This window comes from Orcinus orca, chromosome 2 (genome assembly GCF_937001465.1).
Source record: "Orcinus orca chromosome 2, mOrcOrc1.1, whole genome shotgun sequence".
Lineage (NCBI taxonomy): Eukaryota > Metazoa > Chordata > Mammalia > Artiodactyla > Delphinidae > Orcinus > Orcinus orca.
In genome coordinates, this window is record NC_064560.1 from 5,020,702 (window position 1) to 5,044,509 (window position 23,808).

The 23,808-nt window shown below is 43.9% G+C and overlaps 1 protein-coding gene across 1 annotated transcript in view; it reads left to right on the forward strand.

The window, feature by feature from the left end:
- The window catches only part of ST8SIA6 (ST8 alpha-N-acetyl-neuraminide alpha-2,8-sialyltransferase 6), a 140,220-nt gene that overhangs the window by 98,167 nt on the left and 18,245 nt on the right, over positions 1-23,808 (forward strand). Inside the window, exon 5 of the mRNA XM_004278610.3 lies at positions 21,032-21,176. Within this exon, the coding sequence (XP_004278658.1) occupies positions 21,032-21,176 (145 nt within the window). The remainder of the gene's footprint in view (positions 1-21,031; positions 21,177-23,808) is intronic.

Consider the following 23,808-nt stretch of genomic DNA (forward strand, 5'->3'; position numbering starts at 1 on the left):
GCTGAAAATGTCCTACCGCCTTTTTTCTCCCTTGGCGTATAATTTCATTTACGTATAACTGTACAAAGTTAAGAATGTCAAGCTGTCTGCCTTCTGCTTTCAAAATCATTAATTAATTTTCCTATTACCATTATTTTCCCCAAGCAGGAGTTGGTACACGTATACTAATTTGTGGAAAATCTAACCTGGATTTCAGTTTAAGAAATTATAGATGGTCCCCCATTTACGATCGTTGGACTTAACAATGTTTTAATTTTATAATGGTGAAGAAACAATAAGCATTCATTCGAGACTGTACTTCACATTTTGAATTTTGATCTTTTCTGTAGTGTCTGAGGACAGAGGGAACAGAAAGTGTCCACCGAACTGAGAAGGTATCTTGAGATTGAAGAATGAGGCGGGCAGCGCTATATAATCGGTGGATCCGTTTCTTATATGGTAACTTACATACAGGGTAGGATCAGGCAGACGTTGATCCAGAGCATATGCAACTGTGCTCTGCATCTCCAGGGGGCAGTTGGGACAATTTTATAGTTAACCTAGGGCATGGGGGTATGTGTTTGCAGACAGCAAGTGCATTCCTACGTCAAGATTTATGATGGGGAGCTAGTCTCATGGGTGCCAGGAATATGTCCACGGACGAAGGTCTTTATCACTGTTTGGAGACTAACACAGCACAGAAACCACCTGGACCTAATGATGATTAAACAACATCTATGAACTACAAAGCCCTTGACAACAAAGAAGAGATTTACCCCCAGTGCAGTCCTAGGTAAGGTCATTGGAAGGACAGGAGGAACCGACCAGGCCTGGATGGCATCAGTATGCTAACAGCCATGCACCAGGATAGCGATACATACCTGATATTATTCCGTGATGCTGGGCAGCTCCCCGGCAGCCTGGTGGTCACGAGCGTGAATAACCCACGTGCTGACAACCATTCTGCTCTTCATCTTCAGTACAGTATTCAATAAATTACAGGAGATATTCAACACTTTATTATAAATGAGGCTTTGTGGTAGATGATTTTGCCCAGCTGTAGGCTGATCTAAGTGTTCTGAGCACGTGTGAGGTAGACGAGGCTAAGCTGTGATGGTCGGTAGTCCAGGTGTATTAAATGCATTTTCGACTTAGGATATTGTACACTTCTGTTGGGTTTACTGGTGTAATCTCATGGTAAGTGGAGGAAGGTCTGTATTGGTTTCCACACTGTCTCCCTGTCACGTTTAGAGATGGATAGGTAATCATTTGCTTGAGCAGGACACTTGGATGTTTGAGAATAATGTTACCTAGTCCAAGCTTGTACTTCTCGCCATGCAACAGGCCAGTAAAGTGAGAGATGAGTTGTTGCAGCGAGGACGATCGCCTTTATTTGGAAAGCCAGCAGGCTGAGAGGATGCTGGACTGGTGTCCCAAAGAACCATCTTGCCCGGGTTTGGATGATAGTTCCTGTTATTGCTGCAAATATTTTCTGGTTCCTGCCAGACTCGGGAGGGGATGCGTTAATTCATTTTTTCCTGCAGCCACTCACAGGTGGGCCTGGTCAGGATGTTTCCTGTGAGTGAAACAAAGGTATTTTAGCTTAAGCCGCAGGCATGCGAGGCAGGGTTCCTAGAGATGGGCCATACTTTTACATCCCTTTAGTGATGCTCTAGCAAAAGCAATAGAGCAATGGAATACAAAGGTTGAAGTAAAAGAAACAGATCCAGTATGGAATCAGATGTGCTTTTCCCTATTACAATAACATCGAAATAACTTAAATTTAAATTAAACGTGTTATGAAAAGCTCCTGACTCCTCTTCCTTGTCTTCCTCTACTTCACCCTTGAAAACTCTTTTGTGAAGCTCTGGAAACTTTTGGTAAGCAGGTTTTATCCCAGCAGAAGATCTTTTTTTTTTTTTGCCGTACGCGGGCCTCTCACTGCTGTGGCCTCTCCCGTTGCGGAGCACAGGCTCCAGACGCGCAGGCTCAGCGGCCATGGCTCACGGGCCCAGCCGCTCCGCGGCATGTGGGATCTTCCCGGACCGGGGCACGAACCCGTGTCCCCTGCATCGGCAGAAGATCTTTGAGCTTCAATAATCAGTCTTGGATTCCCTCGGTAACTTGCATGGTTATTACTGCATTAGCTTTCATGAATTGTTTTCTAACTTAAAAGAACTGTGTTCATTTGTGTAATCGATTATAGAAAGCTAACAGGTATACAAGCAACAGAGCTTAATTTTTATTTTACTTTCACTTTTTTTTTTTCCAGAAATAGTCGCACAATTACTCTGTTTGGGGTTTCTTTTGGAACCTCTAATACCATTTGATTTCTTGAGACATCCCTGTGTTTCACGGACGTGAGTTTGAATACAAAAATGACTGAACATTATCGGTATTTACTGAAAACATAGCGGCAGAAAATGGTGCTATTGTATGAAGGCACATGTTTATTTTAAGGCTCATGCAAATGAGATGCGTTTCAAATTACTTGTAAAACAGGTATTTTATACCTGATTACTTTGTTACAGATAACTATTACATGGTAGCAATTTTAATAAATCTCAAATTATCCCCTCAGGTTTCGTTCGATTAAAATTTCTTGAAAGTAACTTTGTCTTTCTTTGTGTTGGATATAAAAGATTCCATTGCTGTCTTAGTAGATTCTTTGATATTTCTAAAATAACAGCCGATGTGTTGCTTTCATTTTTATTTGAGCTCCTTGGACAAAATACAGTGTTAAACAAAAGAAACTCACAGACTACATATCACATACGTTAATTTTTTTACTGTGTGACACTTAAACATGTTTGATGATTTAGCTATGTGAAAGCCTATAAATTCTGCAAATAAATAGATGGATAACTTAATCAATATTTTTCAAGAAATCGTAAAACTGAGCAACCACACTTAGTTTGACCAACAAAGTTTTCAACTATTTTCTAAAATATGTCTCCAGAAGCAATAGCTATGGTTTGATTTCGGATAGCATGTGGTGATCTTACTCCCTTTTTTTTTTTTTTTCATTCAGTCAACACTTAACATTATTAAGTCCCAGACATTTTGTCTTGTAGCATAGATTTCTTGGAGAAAAGCAAAAGTCATCTCTATCAGGGGCTTCTTTTGATTATACAAAACCATGTTCATTTTTCTGAACCTCCTCATACCCTTTAAATTGTCTGCTACTTACGATTCATGCAGGGTGACTCTGATGACAGCTCAAAGCAATACATATTTTTTAAAAAATTTAACAAGATGTTTGCACTTTGTGATAGGTGTTTTGGGTCAGTTGTCCGATTGAAAAAGCTTCTTTCCCTCGTTTCCTCTGCCTCAAGACCATTTTTCAGTGTTAATATTCTGTCATATCATTTTCTATTTGTCATGCCATACAGCCTGCCTGTGCATTTAGAAAAGCAACAAAACCCACACCATGTCATTACACCTGCTGTATTTAATAATAGAAACTGTCTCTGTACATTTAGGGACTAGTTCCTGTCTTAGTCTACAGAATATAAACTTCGCCATAAAAATGTATCAAACCACATGGGATTCACTGATCTTCTAAATTTTATTTCAAAAACGTATCTCCCAAGTTGTACTCGGTATTAACCATATTGCTTTATGCTCCTAGGTCGGAGAAGTCTTCTTCTAGACCGCCCTGCCTTTCAAGCCCTCTGCTCCTTGTTACGTTGCTTGGGGTATCTTCATTGGTACATTACGTTGTTTAAACACTGGTGCAATGTCCCTGTATACGCAGAGGTCTTTCTCCAGTGTTTCAACATTATCTCCTTCACTTCTGAGTTAACATTTCAGTGGAGTTCCTGTCCTTTGCTTTGACAGTCATAGTCTTTCATATTCTAGTTACCTTGTTTTACTTATATTCTACTCAAAGAGATGAGCTGATCTTTCATAAACGTCAAAATATCAGTGTACACATATAAGGGGAAAACTCAGTCATCTGAAATGCGGATGGAATTTGGTCTTTATTCGTTCTCTTCCTTAACCTGAAACCTGTGTGAATCCCACATTGAACAGGGAATCACACACCCTCTTGGATCTTCCTATGGCTGCCGGGTTATGAAGCAGAACCTTGAGTGGGTTGAGGTAAAGCTAAAATTGTGACGTGTGTGAAACTGTCCATTTATTGTATATTTCAAAACGTATTGAACACCCAGCTCTGGGTCGGGTGCCTGGGCTTCCTTCCAGCCCGCCTTTTTGATCTTCTGTAAATTATCCCAGTTCCTTCCTCATTTCTCTCTTGCTTCTCATTGCGATGCCTCAGGGTCCGGAGACACAATGGGATGTCAGGTTTCCACGTTCCCAAATGTTTTCTCCCTCATCCTTCCTCAAAACTCCACTTTCTCTGTACCAGACCACCCCTGCCATGGGACGTACTAATTCATGTGACGGTGTGAATGATGAATGGGTGGATTTTTTGAATGCCATGCCTCCCATTCTGTATCTAACTGGATTCGTTAAGGACAGTCACCAATGTCTGACTTTCTAATTCCAAATGTCTAGGCCATTCTGCCGTCCTACTTTTGTGAGAGAGCCAAGAATTGGAAAGTAACACTCTGTGTGATTAGTACCATGAATTAACCTGAATCAGGGAGGACTGTCAATTCTCCCATCCTATCTTTCAGTGTGATGCCAACCGGATAATCCCACAAACTAATAACAGATCCACGCTGGGTTGCTGGAATTTCTCCCAGTGGTCTGGGAGGCTAGTTCAATCTCACGGGTGGTTCTGTTTTAATTTAGGTATAGGCATATTGCTAAAAGAGGTAGTGTCTGTTTGAAGCCCTTAGTTCTTCTGATCTGTTGGGGCTGAAACAGAATGTTTTCGTGCCTTTTGAATCCCTGCGAAGCCCTGGAATTCTTAGATCATTGTATTCTTTAAAAGCAGTCTGTTTTTTGGACTTCCCTGGCGGTCCAGTGGTTGACTCCACGCTTCCAGTGCAGGGGGCGTGGGTTGGATCCCTGGTCGGGGAACTAAGATCCCACATGCCGCATGCAGCCAAGAAATAAAAAAAGGAAAAAAAAAAAAACAACAGCAAAACCAATCTATGTTTTTAGTGTGAAACGTATATTCATTGTGAGCCAGTTGATTCTAAAATCACGGTATTTTGACCTGCCATCTTGATTTGAGTTTTCATTTCACTTCTTACCCAAAGCCCCTTCTCCACTGCATAACCGAACCCTGGAAAGAGTTGTCTGTACTCACTCTGTCTTCCACCCACATCCTTAACGACAACATTTCACCTATGTCAGCAGTGACCCCACATGCTAAATCCAAAAGGCATTTTCCCTTCCCGTTTTGTTTTGAGCTCTCACCTCTTACCAGGATCTGGAAATGAGAAACCATTCCTCGCTCCTTGAAAGATTCTCACCCTGGGTTTCTGTGTTGCTCCATTTGTTCTTTTGGCTCCTTCCCCCTCATCCCCATATCAATCCATCCTCGAGTCCTGTTTGTATTTTAGAAATGTCTCTGTAGAATATGGGAATCTTTGCTGGTGCATAGGAGACACTCTATGGCTGACTGTGGTCGGGAGGACTCTGCTTCTTCGCTATTTCTCCTTTCGATCACTGCAGTGACCTTCACAAGGGTCATCGTCCATCATGCTGGTACCCTTCTCCTCCGTTCTCCATACAATAGCTGGATGGCTTTTTCACAACGTTTTATTGGAGTGTGGTTGATTTACAATGTTGTGTTAGGTTTGGATGTACAGCAAAATGATTCAGTTATACATATATTCTTTCTTTTTCAGATTCTTTACCCACATAGGTTATTACAGAATATTGAGTAGAGTTCCCTGTGCTCTACAGTAGGTCCTTGTTGGTTATATATCTTATATATAGTGGTGTGTGTATGTTAGTCCCAGGCTCCTAATTTATCCCTCCCCACCACCTTTCCCCTTTGGTAACCGTATGTTTGTTTTTGAAATCTGTGAGTCTGTTTTATAAATAAGTTCATTTGTATCATTTTTTAAAAACTAGATTCCACATGTGAGTGATATCATATGGTATTTGTCTTCCTCTGACTTACTTCACTTAGTATGACAGTCTCTTGGTCCATCCATGTGGCTGCAAATGGCATGATTTCGTTCTTTTTTATGGCCGAGTAGTATTCCATTGTATATATGTACCACGTCTTCTTTGGATGGTTTTTTTTTAATGGAAATTGGGTGATAATGGGGGGTCACAACTCACTTCCACCAAGCCTACCCCTGCCCCAACCTGTTTGGAATCCGCTGAGTGTTGTTGTTGTTTTGCGGGGCCGGAGGGGGGGGATGCATTCAAAACTGAGACTTAAACTCCCTTAAGGCCCTATATTTCCTGGCCACTACCTACTTTTCCGGCCTCACCTCGCACCACACACCCCGCCTGGCTCTTTTTGCTCCATTGCGTTCGTCTTCTGTCTCATCAAATGTCCGATACTTGCTTCAGCCCCGGAGGCTTGACAGCTCTGTCCCTTCTGCCCCCCATGCCCCTGTTCATGTGCACCAACCTTTCAGATCCCACATCCACCATCTCTTGTTCAGGAAGGCCTTCCCTGAACACCCTGATGAAGTCATTGCTGCTGTCCTGTGATGAGATTCTCCTTCAGAACACTGATCACAAGTATGGATTGGAATTTTGTGTGTGGGATTAATTTACAGCCCTGGTTACCTGTGATCCACGTATTCTATAGAGTGCAAAATATTGATGGGAAAACACTTTCATCAGGAAGAACCACGAATCTTTCTAGATGGTTCTAAAATGAGTCAGGGCTCAGTATAGGAACCAGGAGTTGGAAAGTATACTCAGGTTTCTGGGACTGAGCTTCCCATTGGCTTCATGTGTCTTATTTGATTGACCTTTTGTTTGTTTTCCATAGTCATTGATTTTATGTTATATTTGATCTCCCTGTGAATGCTGAGTTCCCACTAGGGACCATTTTACCTTGGACAAGAGGCACCTGGGCAGTCGGTTATTTGTAGCCTCATTATCGTTCTTATTAGGTTAAGTCACTTCTCCCGGCCCGTCTCTTTATCAGTTTGATAAAGATGAGTAATACCTTCTTTCATGAGTTTTTATGAATTTTCAATACATAGAATGTTCAGTACAGAGTCCGTTATATGTTAAAGTCTCAATACTTGATCACTATTATTATTATTGTCAGTTTAATATCATTTTCCTAGCTTACAATGAATATTTTACTAAAAATAGTAGGTTGCAGTCTTCCTGTGCACCGTCTGCAGTAGAAAAGGACTTACCTTTATAGGAACTGTCTGTGGCTTGTCCCTCCCTTTCAAGACGGCCGGTCAAATCGTGTTTGGCAACACGCTTCAGAGGTCCAACAAGGAATGACTTTGAGTTGCCTGAAAATTAACCAGCCTAATTCTAGGCAGTGCACAGAGTTCTGCATCCCGTTCTTTCCCCAGATTACTTAGCCCCTCAATGGGGACAAAACCCTAACCGTAACGCTAACCCTAATCCTACCCTGGCAAGTTCAGGGTAGGATGCCTTATCTATTGGGCAAAGCCTGAGGGCAGAGATGAAAAGTCAGGATGTGGAGGGAAACCAGAGGCCAAAAGCAAGAAAATAAGTGCCCAGGTCCCGGAGGCCAGGCAGACACAGAAGCTGAGCTTGGGGCTGTAGCCAAAAAAAGCAGAAGATGGTGAATTCCTCAGTGAGCCATGGGGGCTGACCTGGAAGAGTGCCTGAGAGGTGAGGCACTGTGGTGGCTGCTGGGAGCCCTTGTGGCCCATTTGTCCACGTGAGTCAGGCTCAGAAATGATGATGGTCAGAACCGGCCTCCTACCTGTCCCTCCATGTGTGCAGGACGGCGACTCCCATCCCTAGCACAGAAGGAGCCCTTTGCCAGACACACGCATCGCTTGTCACTGAAGCACACGATTAGGACTTGGTCAGTTTAAAGGTCATGAAATAATGGGACCTTTTATAAAAGAAAGTAGTGTCAACACAAAATATACGGGCAACAGTTTCCTGAGGAAATGCTTCACAGACCAGCACGCTGGTGCAATTACGCGTGAGATCGATTCAGCCTTGTAACGCTAAAACTCTGTCTTCGTAGGGTTCAGAGTGTTACTCCGGGATCTTAAATACATTGCCAGACGGTGTCTGCAAAAAGGAAAAAAAAGTTTCTTACTCCTTTTTTTCCCCCTCCCAAATATCTAACTAAATAGTAGTAGAAACGAATGGCTTATTTGCATTTTCTTCACACACTGAGTAATAATGACTCTGACCTGGAGTTTTTCTTGTTTTTTCTTTTTTGGTCTGCAAAGTAAAATATATTCCAAAATCTTAACATTCACCTTAACAGCTGATTCTGTATTTTTGGAACTTGTGTTTTCCACACTTACGTAATTGGCTGTTAACGTTAATGGAACAATGTTTGAAAGTCAGGAGCCAGTCCCGCGATGGGGCCCTGGGAGAGACTTGGGCAAGTTCATTTGGTCATAGCTTTGTGCTCATTCAGAACGGCCTCTGGACCAGCCAGACGACTGAGTCTCTCTTCTGTTTTCAAAGGCTTCGCAACCCTCCTTCTTCACAATCTAACTTCTCATTCCACTGCTGCCTGCCATGTGATCTCATTCTCTCCTTATGAGACCTGGGATGAGTGAAAACAACGACAGGTTACTACAATACCGCATGATGCAAAGGCCATCCCCCCATCTTGCTTTTGTTTAAGCTGCTCCCTGTGTCGGGAAAGGCATCGCCCCCTCCCAGTGGCCCCCATCAGCCTTGACATCTTCCCTTCAGTGCCCATTTGCCGTTCATCACCAAACTTTCACGGTTTCACATCCTAAGCATGTCGCAAAGCCATCTCCTCTCTCTCCTCCACCAGAACTTGGGGCTGAATTACCGGGCTGGTTAATTTTCTGTGTCCCCTTGACTAGGCTGTAGTGCCCAGTTATGTAATCACACGTGAGTCTAGGCATTGCCGTGAGGGTGTGACTTACATCTACCCTCAGTTGACTTGAAGTTAAGACGATGACCCTTGACAATGTACGTGGGCCTCCTCCAATCAACTGAGGTCCTTTAGGGCAAAAAGTGCGGTTTCCCAGAAGAGAAGAGATTCTGCTTCAAGACTGCAGCATCACCTCCTGCCGAGTTGCCATCCTGCCCGCCTGCCCTGCAGATTTTAGACCTGCCAGCTCCCCTGACTGTGTGGGCCAATTCGCTAAAATAAATCTAGATAGGTAGACAGACAGACATCAGTATTGATAGACTCCTGGTTCTGTTTCTCTGGAGAGCCCTAACTGATAGAGCTGCTCTAATTATCTCTTAACTGTTACCTAGTTATTAACTGGTGTTCTGGTTATCTGTTGCTGCCTAATAAACTGCCCCAAAACCTGATGATTTGGGACTTCCCTGGCAGTCCAGTGGGTAAGACTCTGCGCTTCCACTGCAGGGGGGCACGGGTTCGATCCCTGGTCAAGGAACTAAGATCCCACATGCACGTCCAAAAAAAAAACAACTTGATGACAAACGCAATGATTTCATATTCTCTCACAGTTCTACTGGCTGACTGGGCTGAACTGGGGGCCTCTTCATCAGGGGCTTTCATATGGTTTGTAGTCCAGTGGGGGGCTGGACTGGACCTCCAGGATGGCTCCCTCCCACGGCCGGCAGTTGACATTGGCTTTTGTAGGAGCTCAGGTCGGGCGGCCAGCGACAGCACCTGCAAGGGAGCCTCTGCGTGTGACTTACGCGTCTTACAGCGTGGTGGCTGGATTCCCTGTCCAGAGAGTGAATGTTCCAAGAGACTCAGGCAGAAGCCCCAGGACTTTTATGACCCAGGATGCCACTTGTGCTGCGTTGTCTCGGTCACGGGTCACAAAGTTCAGCCCAGATTCAAGGGAAGGAGCTTTAGGTTTTACTTCTTGACGTGAGGAACACCTCGCGTGCGTGGGGAGAGGAGGAGGAGGTAGCGGGCATCTTTGGAGACCATCTCTGATACTGGGTCACTGCTGTATCCTCCCAACTGATGGTACCGGCTTATTCAAACCCCCCCATCTGTCCTCCCCACTGAAGCCAGGGCACACACCCTAAAATCTCATTGTAACGCTGCTGTAACTAGACCTTCCCTGACTCGTCCTTTCCCACAGGAGGAAGCTGAGTTGTTCGCCCCGTCTTGCTTCTAAGACTTGTCATGGTGCAGTTCTGCAGCGTTGCCCGCCTAGTACACCACCCACCAGGCCAGACAGAGTTCCTTTCAACATTTCGCGCGTCCCACGTTCTCTCTTCTCCCAGCTTGCACGCTCCCTGTTTTCTGTTTCTCAGTGTCTTCCTCCCTCTCTTTCTCTTGCCTTACCTGGCTCCCTTTATTCACCTTTTGGTTCTCAGCTTAAACTTTGCTTCTTCTAGGGGCGCTGAGTCCTGACGCCCCAGGTTCAAATGGAACACCTTCCCCTGGGCTCCCGTCCGCAGGGTCGGCCCAGATCTTGGTTTTGCCTGAATATGGACTTGGACTCAGTTAGACTTGCTTTCACTTTGCTTTATTACTGAATCAGCAAAATGTAAACACCAGGTTAGGGGATTCAGGTGAGCGGATTGTCCCACTCAGAGCAGCCCCTAAAGTTCTTGTAGTTTATACAACCCTTGGGCGGTGAGTAAGCTCACACCACAAACTGTGGGCTCCCTACCTTACACTGACAGCGTGCCAGTCTCAGGTTCACGCTGTTGTCACAAATGGAGGTTCCATTGGCCTACAGTCTCACCCTTCCGGGTTCCTTTTCTTACGCATCAGTGGTACGCGGCAGGCCTGGCATCAGTGGTACGCGGCAGGCCTGGCATCAGTGGTACGCGGCAGGCCTGGCATCAGTGGTACGCGGCAGGCCTGGCTTGGCCTATCCCAGCTCCTGACCCTCTGCTGCCCTCGTCACAGGACTAATGTCACGATGCTGTCATTGTTTGCTATCATCTCTCTCCCACTAGATTACAAGCTCTTCGTGGGCATTTACTCTTTTCTCTGTTATATCCCTGGTACTGAGAACAGTACTAAGAGCTTGATTTGCTAAATAAATACACATGTGAATGAATGAAATCTTCAGTTTACCCTAAACACTGTTCCATGTCACTAAACTTGATTCCTGACTCTACCCTCTTGGTATTGGCTGTTCATATCTGTCCTCTTTAGTGTCAGACCCTGCCATTGTCTTAGCAGTTCTGTTTTGGTTCCCAGCCCTAAGCAGTCTGTTGCCTGGGCAGAAATTTTGACCTCGGCCTTGACTCCATGGACCCCAGTTCCCAACCCTCAGTGCTTTAACCTGTAGCCAGCTGGGTTTGCCCCTGAGGAAGGGAATTGGATGCTGTTTCATTCTTTTTTGCATAGTTGTGGAAATTCAGCACAGTTTAAAAATATTTAATCACAGTTTACAAAACATCTTGAGTTGTATATTCCCATGAAGGTCATGGAATTTATCTACATGTCTTGTGACGGTGGCTGTGTGGGCTGTGTCGGTGGCTTTATTCCCTCTGTGTGTCTCTGTTATGGTTTATTTGTGTATAATAAGGTGACATTTAGAGAGAGAATAAGGCACACAGACATTAAGACTTAGGTTCCAATCTCAGTCACCAGTTAACCAGCTGTGTGACCTCAGGCAAGTAGCTTAGCCTGTCTGTGTCTCAGTTTCCACATCTGAAAAATAAGAATAAAAAGTAGTGATGATAATAGTGTTTGCCTCATGGCACCTTGATGAGGATTTTATAAGTTACTATGTAAAGTGCTTCAAAGAATGTCTGGGACAGAAATAGAGTCACAGATGTAGAAAACAATTTTATGGTTACCAGGGGGGGATGGGGGAAGGGATAAATTGGGAGATTGGGATTGACGTATACACGCTAGTATACATAAAATAGATAAGCAACAAGGACCTACAGTATAGCACAGGGAACTCTACTCAATAGTCTGTAATGGCCTATATGGGAAGAGATCTAAGAAAGAGGGGATACAGGTATATGTGTAACTGATTCACTTTGCTGTACACCTGAAACTAACACAACATTGTAAATCAATAAAACAATAGAAGCCCCGCCCCCCCCCCAAAAAAAGAATGTCTGGGACACAGTGGGCACCATGCACGTGTTTACTATCATTTACGCAGGAGTATTCTTGAGCCACAAACTCACGTTTTGCTTTTTATGTTCCTGTCGGGGCCTCTGTCTTGTGGCTCCTTCTGACCCCTTTTCTGCCGAATGTGCTGTCTCTGAACCCGGGTTTCTGCGTGATCACGTGAGCACGTTGCTCTCTGGATCCTTACGGGTCTTGATGTTCTGGTTGTTGGCACGTGACTGTCTCTCACTTTCTGTCTTCCTCTCCTCTGCTTTCCCCGGATTTCACGTGTATGTGTCTGTCTCTCTTCTTTTCCTTCTTGGTCTCATGCTCTGTCCATGTCTTTCTCTTTTTCCCTTGGCTTTAGTTTCCTCTTTCTCATTAACCTGGCTCCCTCTCTTCTGCAGTCACCTGTCACAGGAGAACTGAAAATTGAAAAATATTGTCTGCATTGATTAAATAGCTTTCCATTCTTTTTCAGGAATTTAGAAGCTTAGGAATACGATATTTTCCTTGCTCTCCAGAGGGGGCATTACATTGTCCTTTGCTTATACAACCTTCTGAGGACAGACTTTCCTTGCAATTCAGTGACACTTAATACAAAAAGACCCCCCTCTTGAACAGAGGTAAGCAACTGTTCATCACCTTCATTGCTTTGCCCGGAAGGCTTCTTCCAGGTTCTACTTCTGTGCTGCTCCAAGTTCCAGATGACAGCAGGGCCAGAGTCTCTTTTATTCCTTGAGCTGTTCCCAGGGTCTAGCGCAGTGCCTGAAACACAGGATGCTCTCGACGAATAGTTGTGAAATGAGTGAATTCCACTGGGGAATGTTGAGAGTTAGGGGGAGACCGACAAGAGCATCGTGTGACGGAGTCATGGTTCTGTCTCCCGTCAGCCTTACTTTAATCTCTTCGCTTTGTTCTTTCATCTACTCAGTAGATCTCAGTAGGTCTCACATCTCCCCCACCCCACCCTTTGCACCCTCACATCACTTGCTTTCTGTGGGCCCTTTCAGTCTTTCTTTCTTTTTTTTTTTTTTTTTTGTGCGATACACGGGCCTCTCACTGCTGTGGCCTCTCCCGTTGCGGAGCACAGGCTCCGGACGCGCAGGCTCAGCGGCCATGGCTCGCGGGCCCAGCCGCTCTGCGGCATATGGGATCTTCCCGGACCGGGGCACGAACCCATGTCCCCTGCATCGGCAGGCGGACTCTGAACCACTGCGCCACCAGGGAAGCCCTCAGTCTTTAACTAGGTGAACTCTAACAGCAGTTGGCTTTCCTCCCTCTGGTCTCCTTCCCTTACTGTCCAGTGACTTGCCCGAAACGTGGGTTTTGTCACTCACTGAACACATATTTATCCTGTGACCCCTATGTGCTGGGCATGTACTAACACCTTCTTGGAACCTTCCCCTTGCCCCCAGGCTGGTTCAAGCGCCCTTCCTCTGTGCGCTTAGCACAGCCTCTTCTGATGTCTATCTGTATCACGTTGAAATTATATTGAAGTACCAGTCACATTTAGTGTCTGTCTCTCCTGACGTAAGTAAACTCCCAGAGGGCAGGGTCCATCCATGCTTTCCTCATATTTAAGTTTTAGTGCTCATGACCTTGAACTATGGCCATTTCTCAGTGGGTGTCGGGTAACTACGGGCTGAATCGTTCTACGCTGTGGTCCTGGTTCGGTATCTCGAAGTTACACAAATCTAATTCCTCCCAAGTCCGTACAGTATTTGAAGAAAGCTACTGAATCCCTTCTTCTCCCATCTGGACAGTATTAGTTCCGACAGGCCCTGGTTTCTCAAGGTGCCTTTGGAAGCAGAGTTTCTACACCAGACCCAAGCACAGTGAGTGTGGCTTTGAGCATCAAAGAGTAGAAGGCATCTCTCCCCTCTCCTCCCAGGTCACTATTCTTTTATTATATTGTTCAGTTCACAGTGGGCTTTTTTAGTGAGCCAGTGTTCACTGCTGAGTTATACCAAGTCAATTTAAAACCTGGGAATCTTACTCCTTAAATGACTTATGTCCAGGGATGACTTATTCTCAACTTCCACCACCAAATTATTCTTCCTCTCCTCCCTTCCCCCGGCCCCTACACCACAGAGCTGCACACACAGGCCCACGTGCAAACACACGGACTCACACAGAGTCCAGTATGGTCGCTGGGGCGTGATGACTGTGTACGGAGGCTGGGCTGGGGTCTTGTACATGACGTGACATCAACACCTACACGATAGAAAGGGCCCTTTGAGTCCCTTGCACCCTCTTGTGTTTTGTAAGTGTGCTTTCAATTTTGAACTTGTAGATTCTGTAAAAATCTTTTGGGTAGTGAGATAGGGTGGCTCAAACAAGGACATTTTACTCGTTAAGATCATAAACAGCACAAAGCAGAGGCAGCGCTTATTTTATTCACCAGTGTGTAGACGGCACAGTGCTCAGTGCCTGCCTACATGCTAAATAAATATGAGCGAATGAATGAATGGGTGAGCGAATACATGTGTGATATGTGACCGGCTTACCTTTTACAAGCCTGAGTTGTCCTCAGTCGGAAGGTGAGTATCAGTGGAACCTATTTTGTAGGGTTATTGTATCGCCTAACTGAGACAATATATGTAAAATATTTAGCACATAGCGAGAAGGCACTAAATATTTGATATTGTTACGATTGGTCCATCAATAAATTATATAATGTGGGGTAGGGACAGAAGAAGGGCAGAAAAGGGAGCGTCCACAGAAGAGAGGCGATGGGTGTATTGTGTGGCCCAGGTATGTTGTGATTTTGGTGACAGAAGAGAAATGTGGCCACGTTAGAAAACACAGGAGGGTAAAGTAAGTCCTTCGAATTTGTGCAGGTGCTTAGGTTTTAAAACCCCTTTTCCTAGGACCCTCATTAGAACCTTAGGGAATGGATGCCAGAAACAAGGCAGCTCTTTAGTAATACTTGGAAAGTGCCTTTAGCCTCTGCCACACCCCGACTGCCCCAGACTCAGTAGGGAGTCTCCGGAGTTTGATAAACAGGAGAGAGGCCTGTGAGCCCTGGGCTGGGACGCTTAGGTGGTTAGTATTCAGAGTGTCCTGTAGTGTCTTGTGCACTGCAAGCCTTAAGCCGTCCTTCACATTTCATGGAAATCCAGGAAGCATCCCGCTCAGAACTGAAGAAGAATTTTGACCTGGGACTTGAAATGAATCAGAAAGAAAAGAAACAAAACAAAAACAAAAAAGCAAAGATAAAAACCGAGGAAGCACTCCGCACCTAGGGTGGCAAAGAAAAACGAATTTCTACAGTGTGAACAAAAATCTCTCTCAAAAGTACTTCATTAGACCAACTGTGATGCAAAGATGACTTTGGACATCTTCAGATTCTGTCTTTATAGATCAGGGCTAAAAGTATTAAGCCAGATTCTCCCAGGACCAACCTCCTTTTTTTTTTTAATAGATCTTTATTGGAGTATAATTGCTTCACAATACTGTGTTAGTTTCTGTTGCACAGCAAACGAATCAGCCACATGCATACACATGTCCCCATATCCCCTCCCTCTTGAACCTCCCTCCCACCCTCCCTATCCCACCCCTCTAGGTGGTCGCAAAGCACCGAGCCGATCTCCCTGTGCTATGCGGCTGCTTCCCACCAGCCAGGTATCTTACGTTCGGTAGTGTATATATGTCCATGCCACTCTCACTTCACTCCCACCTACTTCTTGAGAGTTAAGCACTTTTGAAAGAATGTGAACTCTTTCCAGTTCTGGAAATCAATGCAGTACAGAGAGTCCCCATTCATTTCTGGGGGGGTAGAAGGGACTAGATTTCCTTTTGGAACTGGATTGCATAGAGGAAGTTGCTGAAGGTGTGACACAGCAAGGGTTAGATCATCAGTAAACCAGGGGTTTCTTTTCCATTAAATCCTAGGACACATTGTCTGGACCACTTGACAACCTTGATCCCATCCATCGGGAATCATGTAACCCTCCATGTAAAATAAGAGCCTTGAATGTCTCAGTTATATAGAGGGTTTGGAATATTCACGTGGAAAATTTTTTGCAGCCTTTGAGATATGTCTGGACAAGCTGTCAATGGGGTGCTACCAGCATAATTTTGGGAACTGCTATGTTGTTTGGTGCCATTATGGAAAGCATCCCAAAGGAAGAAGCTCAAATGACAGCATTACTCACCCAGGATACTCTAGTGTAAACTGCAAAGAAGTGAATGTCAAAAGACATAAGCTGGAGTCACGAACAACCTGGGTGCCTTGGTTCTAACCCATACACTCTCTCAACTCCAGTTTTCTCATCTCTAAAACGGGAATGGGGGCTTCCCTGGTGGCGCAGTGGCTAAGAATCCACCTGCCAATGCAGGGGAAAACGGGTTCGAGCCCTGGTCCGGGAAGATCCCACATGCCGCGGAGCAACTGAGCCCGTGCGCCACAACTGCTGAGCCTGCGCTCTAGAGCACGCGAGCCACAACTACTGAGCCCACATGCCACAACTACTGAAGCCTGTGCACCTAGAGCCCGTGCTCCGCAACAAGAGAAACCACCGCGACGAGAAGCCTGAGCACCGCAATGTAGAGTAGCCCCCGCTCACCACAACTAGAGAAAGCCCACGCACAGCAACAAAGACCCAACGCAGCCAAAAATAAATAAGACTACTTACTACTTTAAAAAGTAAATAAGTAAAATGGGAATAATTGTATTTTCTCTCTCGCTGGTTGTTGTGGGCATCAGATGTCATAATAGGTGTGGAAATGCTCTGGAGAGTATACAGTGCTTTACCAGGGTGCGGTTTGTGAATGCTGGTCTGGTTGGATATTTACTATGCATTGGAAAGGGTGAGCTTTTTGACTCCATCTACCGATCCAAATGCTAATCCTTCCTGAAACATCCTCACAGACACCCCCAAGAATAGTTTTACCAGCTCTCTGGGCATTGACTTGGCTCAGTTGACAGGTGAAATTCACTATCACATCTAGCGAATACCAAGTGTCCTTCATTTCTTAATGTCTCTTGCTCTTTTTACACAAGAAGGGGGAAATGGCCATGCCCATCATTGTGAGCACATCTAGTTGACTTTGGAGTCACCAAGGGTTAGAACTGACTCTGTTTTTAGGGATGATGGGAAATGGAATAATAGAAATAAAATTCCATTTTGCTTTGTTCCAAGCATCTCAGCTCTATACTAACACTGGCTATTATGGGGATCTTTACTGCAGATGAACTGGGAAATGACAAAGAGCATAAATTTATAATTCTGCCACTAACTATAAAGGCTTAAAATGTCCCATTAGTCAGTGACCCAACATAGGCTGCAGAAATGACATTTTGGATAATTATTCCGATGTTTTTCCTGGGATGTTATTAGGAGTGATTAGGTATTTAACATTGATTTTTGATAGTGATTTCTTTAAAAGTGCACAGGGTGGGGGGGCTTCTCTGGTGGCGCAGTGGTTAAGAGTCCGCCTGCCGATGCAGGGGACACGGGTTCGTACCCCAGTCCGGGAAGATCCCCCGTGCCACAGAGCGGCTGGGCCCGTGAGCCATGGCCGCTGAGCCTGCGTGTCCAGAGCCTGTGCTCCACAACGGGAGAGGCCACAACAGTGAGAGGCCCGCGTACTGAAAAAAAAAAAAAAGTGCAGGGGGGATGGCTAAATCAATTCTGGTACATTCAGACAGTGCAACACTACTCTAGCAATAAAAAGGGATAAATTACTGACACACATGGCAACATACATGAATTGCAAAAACATTTATGCCAAGTGCAAGAAGCCTTACACAAAAGCGTATATACAATATGATTCTTTTTTAAAAAATTAATTAAATTTTTAAAAACATTTTTATTGGAGTATAGCTGATTTACAATGTTGCATTAATATGATTTATATAGATTTATGTATATGTTTATATAGATTCTGGAACAGGCAATACTAATGTTTGGTAAAAAATAATCACAAAAGTGGTTGCCTTGAGGTGGGGGTTGGCTGGAGGTGGACTGGGAAAGAATTTGAGGGAATTATCTGGTGGGGTTGGTAATATTCTGTATCTTCACAGGGGATTGGGTTACAGGGGTATATGCACTTCTCAAAACTCATTGAATGCACTTGGGGTTTTATTGTATGTAAATTCTACCGCAAAATACAAAATAGTGATAAACATGCTGAAGTATTTAGGGGTGAGGTGTACTGACACCTGTCGTTTATGTTGAATTGCAATAACTATAACAACAAAAATGGATTGATGGATTAATACACAACAAGGCAAATATAGTAAAAACTTACTTGTAGAGTCTAGCTGGTCATTATTCAAATGCTCTTGTCCAATTCTTTCAACTTTCCTGAGGGTTTGAAAATTTTATAATATAATAATTGAAAATAATTTCAGAAAAAAACAATTTTTTAAAAAAATTTTGGCCACGCTGCACAGCTTGCAGCATCTCAGTTCCCTGCCCAGGGACTGAAGCCGGGGCCACAGTAGTGAAAGCGCCGAATCCGACCCACTAGACCACCAGGGAACTCCCAGAAAGAAAACTGTTTAAAAACCCACAAACGGTACTTTGCTTAGTGGTTTTTTTTTTTAATAATTGCATTTTTTAATTTTTATTTATTTATTTTTGGCTGCGTTGGGTCTTCGTTGCTCGCACGGGCTTTCTCTAGTTGCGGCGAGCGGGGGCTGCTCTTCGTTGCGGTGCGCGGGCTTCTCATTGCGGTGGCTTCTCTTGTTGAGGAGCACGGGCTCTAGGTGCGCGGGCTCAGTAGCTGTGGCTCACGGGCTCTAGAGCGCAGGCTCAGTAGTTGTGGTGCACAGGCTTAGTTGCTCCGTGGCATGTGGCATCTTCCTGGACCAGGGCTTGAACCTGTGTCCCCTGCATTGGCAGCCAGATTCTAAACCCCTGCACCACCAGGGAAGCCCTGCTTAGTGGTTTTTTTGTGTGATGCAATATTCTTTCAAGCACCAAATATCCTTAGAGAAATTAAGTTACTTGTAAAAGGTAAATGAGAATCTATTCCATTGCCTTTCTCAACATGCTGCATAAAAGAGACATTTAAAATTATAAACACATAAGGATTTCTGAGTTTGCAATATGTCACATGAATTGTTATGAAATTAAATTTATAATTTCAAATACTTAGTATCATGTTTTTGACTACACATCATTTCATTTTCAATTTGTTCTTTTGTTGGTCTGGTCTCCATGAGCTATTAGAAATGGTAGGTTCTGAAATACAAAGAGAAATAATAAGCAGGTGATAGAATTCAAGTAAGAATGTACTATTTTAATAATATCAGCAAACTGATATGAAGTAATTTGAAAATCTTGATTTTTAGGGTACAAATATCACAGCACTGACTTTTCATACCCTGAGAATTACTGGCATTCACGGAGACTGGAATATAATTCAAAATGACTATGACAGCCTAGAGCATTGTATTCTTTCAAAAGAACCAAATTCAGTAGGAACATGTATAAAAGTACACCCTTCAGGACCAAAAACCAATAAAAAAAAATATGCGATGGGAAAGGACCAGTTAGGAATTCAGGGTATCAGTACTGACCACAGTCAGCTCTGTCTGCTGAAAAGCCACTGTTCCTTGTGCTATGGTGGGATCCAACTTTAATACATATTTTTAAGTAAAATAGAGAAATTAGTAAAGGTTTAAAGATGAACAAGGTGACCTTAATGAAAAAACTGGTCTCATGGAGAAAATCTGAGAGAAGAGGAAATTCTCTAAATGCTTCAAAATTGAAAAGGTTCAAGTTGTGCTTGATGATTACCACTTTCAATTACATGAAGTGTTTTTTATGGAGAGATTCTATGAAAAACTAACCAGGGAGGTGGATTTAAGTGAAGAGAGTTCAGTTGTGCAAATCAAAGGGTCTCTTGACTTCAAGGTTGATTAAACTGTGGAATAATTATCAAGAGACGCTATGGAGTCTACACCCCCGGAGAATTACATAAGCAAAATATAAATTCTGAGTGGTTCTGAATTCACCTGCCAGAGGTTGGGGGCAAATTCCAACAAGCCCTGGCAGGACCTTTCTGGGTCTGCATTCTGACAATAAGGTTTCACTCCATAGGAATAGTTTGGAAATAGAGTTCAGTACTAAATTACATTTTTCTGGGCTTTCTGTAAAGAATGGCAACTTGAAATTCACGTCATTTAAAAATTCGGTCCTTAAAGTACAGCAGTGTAGTTGTCGTTAGCAGTACTGTATTGCATACTTGAAATTTGCTAAGAGGGTAAATCTCAATTCTTACTATAAAAAGAAGAAGAAAAAGGAAAAAGATAACTATGCGAGGTGATGGACATGTTGATTAGCGTGGTTATGGTGATGATTGCACAGGATGTATGCATATTAAACCATGAACATAAACAATTTGTGAATTTTTTTTTTTGCCCGCACCACGAGGCTTATGGGATCTTAGTTCCCCGACCAGGGATAGAACCCCAGACCCCCTGTTAGGAAGCGCAGAGTCCTAACCACTGGACCGCCAGGGAATTCCCCATACGTATTTGTGAATTATACCTCAGTGAAGCTCAAAAAAAATCACTGTGTTGAATGATGCTTCTTTTCATTGAACTTGTCTCATAATAAATGATTACATATTGTTTGGGTGATGATTTGTGACACTGGTCTTAATTTAGCTTCTGTACTGTTTAATAAAATAATTAGAAGGTATTCTGCCATTTTCTCTGTTGTTACAACATTATCATGAGAAAGAAGTCTTTGTATTTAAACCATTATATAATCAGTATTTCCTATGGGTGACTCGGTCCCTACCTGAGTGTAAGTACGTTAATGTTCTTTGCTATTTAGTCCTACCACAGCACTCTTGCACCATCCAGGGACAGTTAGAATGGAATGAGATAAAAATGTCATCTTTGCGAATGAGGTATCTTCTCTCTGAAAGTCAGTATGGCAAAATCCTCTTCTGCGTTTTCCATCGTCGTCTCTATTTTGGGTTTCTTAATCTTATTCCTTGACTCACTTTTATCCTTATGCTTTGCAGAGTGGAACTTGCTTCGTGTTGTGATGCCGTTCAAAACTTCATTGTTTCTCAAAATAACACTCCCGTCGGGACTAACGTGAGTTACGAGGTGGAAAGTAAAAGCAAAATCCAAATCAGAGAGAACATTTTTGATATGTTGCCAGTGGTGAGTGAGAATTTCTTGTGGTTTGTGTCAACATTTAAGGTGAATATTGGCTCAGATTAAGATATAAGAATGGGGGCTTCCCTGGTGGCGCAGTGGTTGAGAATCCGCCTGCCGATGCAGGGGACACGGGTTTGTGCCCCGGTTCAGGGAGGATCCCACGTGCCGCGGAGCGGCTGGGCCCGTGAGCCATGGCCGTTGAGCCTGCGCGTCCGGAGCCTGTGCTCCGCAACGGGAGAGGCCACAACAGTAAGAGGCCCGCGTACCGCAAAAAAAAAAAAAAAAAAAAAAAAAAAAGATATAAGAATGGAGCAGTTAATTCATTAAAATGCCACACTCTGTTGTGTTGTGTAAGATACGTATGGCAGTCCAAGGCAGTTTTGAATACTTGTGGCTCTGTGGGGAATGGTATTTATATCTTAAATGATAAGCTCTTCCAGCCCATGAGTCTTCATGACTCATCCTTGAATGAGATGAGGTACTTGGGCTTTCTGCATAGTAATTACCAGGGCTTGGGAAGATGCCCATTTTTCACCTGCAATAAGACTCCTCCAGTTGTCAGTTTCCGTGACTAAATCAATCCCTTCACAAAGAACTGTAGGTTTATGTGGCTAGTCTTTGGGAAGTAAATACATAAGAATTTGCGGTCCGTAAACATAACCTCCACAAGGCAGGGATTTTTATCTACCGTGTTCTTATGTATCCCAAGCTCCTAGGGCGTTCCCCGGTGCACAGATGCATTCATTACATATTCGTTATTTAAACTAATGAGTAATGATACTGTATCATTACACTATAAATCCAAACTTGGGGGGAATTTTTCTCCTGAAAATATCCCACTGCTGATGAACTACACTCTCAGGCTTTTTTTTTTTTTTTGGTGGTACGCGGGCCTCTCACTGCTGTGGCCTCTCCCGTTGCGGAGCACAGGCTCCGGACGCGCAGGCTCAGCAGCCATGGCTCACGGGCCCAGCCGCTCCGCGGCATGTGGGATCTTCCCGGACCGGAACGCGAACCCGTGTCTCCTGTATCAGCAGGCGGACTCTCAACCACTGCGCCACCAGGGAAGCCCTCAGGCATCTTTTTTATTATTTGATGAAAAGCAATTAGGCCAAGTCAGTGGTCAAAACGGGATCGCTTTATATATGCTGTTTACCAACTGTAGAATATTCAGTTCTTACAATTATTTCCATTTTGCTGGACCTTTGACTTGTTTCAACTATTTTATTGTCATGTAAGTTGTTCCAATTTTTTTTTTAATATTACAATCCAAAGGAAGTATAATTTTCTGGGAATGAACGAAAACTCAATACACAATGTTAGAGAAAAAATATTGCAGATTTTCCAGAAGGGAACGGGGACCAAAAAAATAACTCCTACGGCATTCTGAAAATCCCCTCGTGATGCACCGACATTACCAATAGCTGAAAAGATAGCAACTAAAGAATATTTCTACCCTTATCAGGGAAGACCTTGGGGAGTTCCACAGAGAGCGACTTTTTCACCCTTGCCGTTGTTGCTAGTGGTGTCCTTGCCTTAGGCTGGTCAGAACAGAGGAGCTGCAGGCATTTTTTTGCTTCTGATTTGGCACCTTGAAAAGAATAACTTAGCAGCATAGGCTTGATAATTCTGGATGCAATTAGCAACAGCATCCACTTTCCAAATTAATACTGACTTTTTAAAACTAGGGGAGGAAATTCTGAAGTTAATACAGTAACAGCTGCAAAGCGAGGTCACTTTGCTGTGTTTCTTCAACATCCCCTACCACAGACACAGCATCCGAGGTTGCTTCGCACACCCCAACCCTGCTTTGTTCTGTGGGGCACACAGCGAGCGGATCGCAATAGATGCTTTGGGTGAAATGGTGTGAAGTCACTTACTTCGAAGGTTTGCTTAGTTACTTGAAAGGAAAACAACGAAGCTGGTTTTCAACCAGAGTTAGCAACAAGCAGGCAGTTAAGTGGCCCAGATTTGCGTTTTCTTAGGAGCCTTATTTTAAGGAACGTTGAAATTGTCATTTATTTGAACTCTTACTGAACGTAAGATAGCAAAGCATATGGACTTTTTCCTCCCAGTTGACCAAGAAACCAGAGAAAAACGTTCGTTATTTTGAGTGCTTAATTGGAGATACGTTCCCCTCAGTAATCTTTTCTACTGTACCATAAAGAGCCTATTTGCATTCTGCCCTGTCTGTAAAATTCAGAATTTACTGTGGTATCGGTTAGTAAACACGGTCTGAAAATATCTCGCGCTAGGAGTTCAGTGATTTGAAGTAGCCCAGGGTCTGTGGGAACCATTCATTAAAGAGCCAGACACTCTGCTGGGGTCACATCTGTGCAGGGAAATAAGGCACATCCTTCAGTTAACCTTTCACCCCTTGAATGACAGACAGCACCTGTATAATGTGTCGTGGTTAAGACCATGGACTCTGAACCAGACTGCCTGGGTTTGAATCCCAGCTCTGCTGCTTTCTAGCCCTTCCTTAAACTCATGCCTCCGTTTTCCCATCTGTAAAATGCTCGCAAGGTTGTTGGATGGATTCCATGTGTTAACAAGTTACGACTCGGGAAAGCGCTTCTCGCACCAGCAGCACAACATGAGTTTTCATTTTCATGGACAAACGCAGACGTGCTGA